Source organism: Genypterus blacodes, unplaced genomic scaffold, assembly GCF_046128005.1.
Source record: "Genypterus blacodes isolate CSIRO-AG114 ecotype Tasmania unplaced genomic scaffold, CSIRO-AGI_Gbla_v1 ptg000133l_1, whole genome shotgun sequence".
NCBI lineage: Eukaryota > Metazoa > Chordata > Actinopteri > Ophidiiformes > Ophidiidae > Genypterus > Genypterus blacodes.
This window is the reverse complement of record NW_027466935.1, coordinates 8,670,900-8,678,204: the sequence shown is the minus strand read 5'-3', so window position 1 is coordinate 8,678,204 and position 7,305 is coordinate 8,670,900. Positions and strand designations below refer to the sequence as shown.

General features: G+C 44.4%; 1 protein-coding gene across 1 annotated transcript in view; it reads left to right on the top strand.

Annotated features, from left to right (window-relative positions):
- Window positions 1–4,655: 4,655 nt before the first annotated feature.
- The window catches only part of ank1b (ankyrin 1, erythrocytic b), a 52,990-nt gene continuing 50,340 nt past the window's right edge, over window positions 4,656–7,305 (top strand). The window contains exon 1 of the mRNA XM_076163652.1: window positions 4,656–4,781. Coding sequence (XP_076019767.1) covers window positions 4,656–4,781 — 126 coding nt within the window. The remainder of the gene's footprint in view (window positions 4,782–7,305) is intronic.

Below are 7,305 nucleotides of genomic sequence, written 5' to 3'. Positions count from 1 at the left end.
GAGTCATGAGCAGAGCGGAACTGCAGAGCGCGCTAGTCTCCTCATCAGCATTTCAGATGGAAAGAGAGAAAGTTTGCATTATTCTTCTGCTGGACAGGAAGCTGGTAGCTGCAGTATTGTGGTGTCTTGGCTTGCTCAGGGGTGACTCTGAAATAATTTTTGGTGCCAACTGCTTTGCTCTGCCCCGCCCCCCCCCCCAATCCCCTGAGCACTTTGATTCTCACAGGGCAGGTCTGGTGTGCTGAGCTCTAATGAGCGATGTCTCCTAATGGGGATGCGGCCACGCGCAGCAGGAGATTTGATGAGAACACAGCCTTTCTCTGCTTTTTGTGTGAACTTGATTTATAGATGGGGATCTGCATTAGTTTCCACAATCCATTCGGACGACAAGAAGTCAAAGCAAATTTTCAATTATTTTCACTGACTGATTTTCACTTGACTCATTAATCTTATCTTTAAACGCACCTCATTAACAATAAAATCTGTAGGCAATAATTAAACTTTCTTTATTTTGACCATTGTGGACTTAAGACTTGCATATTTTTTCTCCATTATGATTTTGGCTTTTGGAAGTCTCCACTCCTGGTTTGACGGACCAAAACAGAGTTATCACAAAAACAAACAAACGCACTCTCGCCTTGTGTGTGCTATGTTAGCGTGTGTGCCGCTGTGTCCTCATTATTTGGGGTCATAGATTCAACTTTTGAGACTTTAGTGACACCTACCGCAGTAAGTGTGTAACTGAATTCAAATATCTATCAAATATCTAGTTGTAGGAGAACACATTATTTGCTGTAGAGGTATCGGTAGTAGTAGTAGTAGTAGTAGTAGTAGTAGTAGTAGTTGTTCTTCTTGTTGTTGTCGTGGTTTAGTTGAAGTTATAACAGCAAAAATAAGAAGAGAAACATTCAATTTCTTACAGAGATTCCTGTCTAAAATATATGCAGTGGAATACAATGTACAATTACAATTTTGGCCACTAGAGGGCGCAATATTCTGCATTATTCTATGTAAAGTTGCCAGAATGTTCTTATTACTTTTTCTTAAACAAGACAACTTAAATGTATGAAGATAATATGAAGAATTGGAGAAACGTTTATATGACCATTCAAGCTTAGAATCATCAGTGAGTTGATCTCTGGCAGAATGAACATTTACAGTAAAAGAGGAAACATCATCAAGGTGAAGAGAAAGGTAACGTGTCCTTTGGCGTAACGCATATAGGCTTCATTTAAGAGGAGGCCAAAGATTCCAAATTAGATGCAGCATCACTGGCTGAGCCCCAAAATGAAGTGCAAGTCATCGTCATCGTCAAGGGCAAAGAGCGACAGTGTTGGAATCAGGCCAGAGGACGTGTGATGCAACGAGAAGGACACTGCAAAACAAGAGGACTTTATGGAGACCACGTATATAGATCAATCAAGCAATCATCATCATCCACAACAACAAGAACAACAAGAACAACACAAAGTAGGAAATTGTTATAGTATAGTGGGTTACAGTATTGGTTAGGTTGTGTCAGTGTCCGTGGCTGTGGCTGTTTTTTTTTATTAATTAATTAATTAAAACAAAAAGGAACATGGAGTTGATCCACCTATTCCAGGACTGAAATAACTCAGTAGCAATAACAATTTTCTACCACTTGATGGCGCTCCAACACAATAAAGATAACAGTAGTGGCCAGAGCGGTCAGATAGGTTGCAGTGTACATACATACATACACTAGTTGGTTACGTAATCTTTGCATTGTAGCGTCAGAAACCACAGGTGATCCACGGGTTGCAGCTCAATCTATGAATAAATGTTGTGCTTAACGTCAAACCAGGTGTAGTTTGTTGCACTGTGCACCATAATCACTTCTCTTTTAGTCCAATTCAAAGTTATATTTAGTTTTCATTTTCAAGGACATCTGTTGGTTAAGCTGTGAATGGTTTTCTCTCTCAGCTCTAAACTTTTCAAAGCTGCGTTAATCAACTTTAACCACTAGGGGGCAGAAAAACACAAAAACCATGTGACGCACCACAACGCTCAAGTGGTGGCTAGCATGTTAGCAGGTACACATGAAGCTGCCTCCCCCCACCGGAAGAAACATGTCTGTAGGTCGTTAAATACTCCACTTTACTGTCCAGTCACTCCTGTACTTTGTCTTTGCTGCTGTTTGGTCCTGCACAGGTAATGTACAGCGGGTTTGACCGAGCATGTTTAATTTAAACACTGTCTGTTTACAGGCCAAACACTTTGAGCTCAAAGAGACCGGAAGCTCCATATTAGGCAGTGACGCTTGGTATCAATGAGAGACTAAGTAATTAATTTATCATTCAATTGAGCAAAATATCATAACGTAATCGAAAATTCATTAGAACAATTCAAATAATTGATGAATCATAACATAATATTGAGTTGCAGCAATAACTGCTTCCTCTTGGACTTGGTGCTTCTAGAGTGGGACATGAAAGACGGACATGTGGGTGACATGAGAGTTTGTCTTCAGGCTTCCTAGGTGTTTTCAAATTCAATCTGTGGAAAATCTGTGGAAGAAGAAGCATAAAAGTGCTTTAATCAACCAAACAGAATATAAATTAAGTCATGCCAACTGATCAAAGGACTTAATATTCATCATAATTCATTTTACTGTACACATATATAGCAAGGTGTCACTACACACACGTGAGGTAATGAGGCAGCACGCAGGCGTCCATTGTCTGGATTGATCCTCCTGTTTAAGGCCAGCTGATACATGGACGTTACTCTGATGGTCATTTCTTTGAAGAACTCGAAATAATCGACAAGCTGTCTCTTGGTTAGTGAGAGAGACCACAAAGTGATTCAGCTCGTCTGGCAAATCAGTGCAGACGGAGATTTCTTTGGCTTCCGCTTAATGAATTATCAATGGCGAGACAATTTCACATTTTTTACATTAACGAGTTGTTATGGTTTGATTCAGCCAGCTATCGCAGTGAAGTGGCTTTTGTGTCAGTGACTTTTTTTGCCCGTGTCATCCGTAGCTTTTGACAGATACCACCCATGAATATCCAGTGATTCATGCCCTGTGGCCTCCGTGTTGAAGGCTGTGCTGCAACATCATCTTTCTGCAGAATAATGATGCTGCAGGGGAGAGGAGATGAGGGGAGGGGAGTCTGGGGTCTGGGTGGGTGGGTGGGTGAGGTGGGTGAGGTGGGAGTGATGTTGAGGCCTGTGGATTGTTTTCAGAGAGCTAATAGACATGATGTGTCTGGAGTATGAATAAATAATGAACACTGAGGGATGTCAGTGTTGGGATTAATTCATTTGTATACTTCTATCACCGATTTAATGATTGATACGTTTGATCAATTGAACAATACTGACAGTTTTCCTATCGTATAATATAGGAAAATACAATATATAATCTTCTAAAACGTAGTCGGAGTGTAAGCATCCACCAAGGCCCAACAAGCAAAGACAGAATCTGCCTTTTTCTCATCACAACCTATCCCAAATAGAAAGAAAACAACTATAATGATAATAAGAGAAATTGTAGTGTGTTAAGAAGAATAAACAACAATAAATCCACCTGGAAAAATAAATCATTTACGCAATGATGACTCTTTTCTTGCTATGTTTGCTTTAAAAGAAAACGCTCCACCAAATCATGTAGTGATTCATTAGAATTACAGTCAAAAGTCACCTGCTGAGTTGCTGAGCTCCATTTAAACATCTATACGTTCCCTCTGTAATGGACAGATTGAGGGAAATGCTGGAGCAGGAGGAGAGAGCAATGGGAGGCTGAGTGTGTGCAGTTGATATGAAGCATTCTCCCTGAGAACAGAAGGGAATAGTCTGGCGTCGACGTGAACGCATGACAGCATGTTTGCAATTCACCTTCACAGTAATCAACCCAATTCATTCATTCAGAAGGTGTCCATTTCTAGCCTCCCTGCTTCCATTTCTCTCACTGTTGCTCTCTCTCTCCTTCTGTTTCAGGAGGGAGGCGCCTTGGAAAAGCCTCGCTCAGAGGGAGGGAAGACGTGAGGAGGGAAAAAAAAGGGTTTGAAGGTATTCTGCAGCCTCTTCGCCCCATTTGTACCCTTATGGGGCGAGACACCGCAGAAGACAGACGGATTTAGGAGATGAGGAGAAGAGGAAAAGATGCTGGGCAGAAAATAGAAAGAGAGAGGGAGAGAGCTCTGCAGCAGGATCCCCACCGTGCTCAACGCCGGACTGCGTGACTGCTCTGTGGACGCGGAGGGAAAGAGGGAGGAGAGAGCAGAGGAGGAAGGAAGGAGAGGAGAGGAGAGGAGAGGAGGGGGAGGGGAGGCACTTCAGCGCAGTGCAAGCCGACTGGATGAGTAGCAGCCGTGGCAGGCAGGCGGCAGCAGCATCAGCACCACTAGCTGTAGCATCTTCCTTTTGTGGCTGCTGGAGGCTGGCTGGTGGCTGCTGTAGCATCATTCACACACGCACGCACACACACACAGACAGGCATCCCCACTGCTTACCTCATACGCACACACGCGTGGGCACACACGCACCGTGGTGGCCACCAGAGAAAAGGTGTTGAGTGACGGGGCTTTGAGGACAGAGGGACACGGTGACGGCTGGTGCTGTAGTGTAAACAGGAGGAGGGCTGGAGCTAAGGCGACAGCACAAGCAGCAGCAGCAGTAGCAGCGGCACCATGGCGCAAGCCGCCAAACAGCTCCGCAAGACCAAAGACCTAGCGGAGGCCGCCGCCCAGGAGCAGAGGGAGAAGGAGGAGGAGAAGAATAAGAAAAGGAATCGATCCAGGGACCGCAGGCGCAAGGTATGTCTGCTTGTCTCAGGAGGGCTGGAGAGGTGATGGCATGTCTTCAATGCGTCTCCTCCGCCTCCAACTGTTTGTGTCCACGCATCTATTGTGCAAGATTTGGAAGGATGCAATTACACATGTTGTAATTACACAGTTGGTCTTCCTTGGCCTCAGCTGGTGTGTGTGTGTGTGTGTGTGTGTGTGTGTGTGTGTGTGTGTGTGTCTGTGTGCGTGTGTGTGCGTGCAGCCTGATGCTCTGGAACAGGTTACGTATGCATGGTCAGAAGTCTCGCTTCAGGGTGAAGAAAAATGAGCCTGATGATTGCCACGGCGATGAATTTGTGACCCTGATCTATGCTTTTTTTTTACACCGATCATTGATTAGATCAATTTCAGCTTTTTATGGCCACTGCTCTCATTCATCCCCAGTGAGGGTGTACTCCTGCGTTTGTCTGCTGTAAATCAACGTGCTCTGAATGCTCTCGTCCCCGTGAAGAAGCTGCATCGGTCTCTCCCCCCCCTCCCCTCCCCTGCTGCTGATTTTGTTATGGGGGGAGATGTAAAATGGAGGTAGACTCTAATGATATGAGCAATGTTTGATAATTCAGTGTATCATGCGTTACAAAATGACACCCTATAGGCACTCAGCTCCCATTTAGCCCTGCATCCCACTCTGCTGTCTCTCCCTCCGGCTCTTGCTGTGCCATGAGGTGGGGATTTCACCAGCTGACAAGCATTAACGCGCTTCAACCAGAGATGTTTTTGTCAGTACATGAAAAACGTGCACAGGCCTGTGGTTTTGGGTGGAACGGCAACCCCTCCATTGTTTTACACGCCCACCCCCTGCAACATTACCTCGTGCACGCATCTGCTGTGGTCTCGGTGACAGAGAGGCGGGTCTTCCCATACAGTCGCCGCGTGAGAGCAGTGTGTCGACAGAGGCAGGACGCCGTGCGAGACACATAGGAGTGAGAGATAAAGGCTTGGGAAAAAAGAAGCGTGTCTACCAAATGGCATCTTTTATGTAAAGAGAGGGAGACAGAGGCAGAGATACACTGGCATGATTGCCTCTAATGCTCTCTCAGTGTGACACAGCCGGTTTGTTGTGTATACAAAGCTTTATAGGGTTTGCTTTTACGCAGGCAAACAGGCAGAATGCAGTAGGTATCACTTGAGTTTGATGTTTGTTTCCTCACATCCAAGGCCCTCTGTGACCGGTAGCTTTTCCCTGCACGATCGACATCCTTCACGTTGTCGAGAATCCTACGGGATCGGATTTAGTTTTTACGTACAGACAGGATCGATTGTACAGTGTCATAAGAACATTGTTGTCATTTCTCAGTGGAAACGTGACTCAAACGACATGTAGTTGGAATGGCAGAGGTGCCAGCAGTCATAAATCTGTCTCAAATGACTCCCGTGTCAGAGATTGTGTGGTTTTGGACTGCACATTATGGAGTATTGCCTTCATCCGTCATGTACTTCATTATTTCTGACATGAAGAGGGCCCTCCATTTAAGAGGCTTTTGTCAATAGAGGCAAATGATTCGGTAGTTAAGGGAAAACCAAGGATATAAGGTTTGAACTCGTGGGTTATGAAATAAAGCTATTCCATTCCATCGTTGAGTCAAGAATTGAAATGAAATTAAGAGAAATACCCAAGGTGACGGAGAGATTGACCCTGTTAAAGTGGAACAAATGGTTAAATTTCATTATTGGACCGACAAAGGCTGAGATCGCAAATGTGCAAACGCTCCATTCGACTCAACTCCGTCAGCAGAGACAATAACAGAGGTATCGTAGCTCAAATGTGTCATGTTGGCACCGCTGAGCAGAGACGCCATAGCAACTGTGAGACGCCGGCTTTTATAGTTGACATAAGCTCGACCTTTGCCCCGACTGTCACTCTTTCGCAGCCCCGTGAATGCAAGTTGTTGTTGTTGTTTTGGAACTTAAGATCCGTGGCTCAGGTGATTAAAGTTACCTCTCACTTTTGCCTCTTTGATTGAGTAATTTTGTTTTGTAAATTACCCGCTGAAACCGTCTTCCTCCGCCAGGTCCTTCCTTTTTTTAAGGCGAGCTAATGATACAAGAATGTATAATGAATGAGTGAATGAATAAAGAATGAGCCAGCAGAGTTGCCGCGAGCCTGTGTGATTAAAGAAAAGTGTGGCTCATTTAGCAAATTTATTTAACTGCTGTAGAGGAATTCAACTAGCAACAACTTAGTGTAGCTCCAAACTGATCTCACTGGTTTTAGTCACAAATATACAGTGAGGCAATTACACTTTTTCATTTCAAAATTTCATTCTCTTGGCATGATAAATGAATCTTAAGTGTTCCGCCGGCCCGTAAAGCTTTTAGTGTGGTTACGCAATCGTTACTACTTCCTGTAAGCAGTGGTTACAGACGTTTAATCACGGTGGAATCGAAGTGCGGATATCTGCCTGTTGTAATTTTTTGTACGGACGAGGATGAAGGATGAAAGTCGCAACGGACTGGATCACTGTTTTACGTTGACGTCCAGGACTCTTGGGCT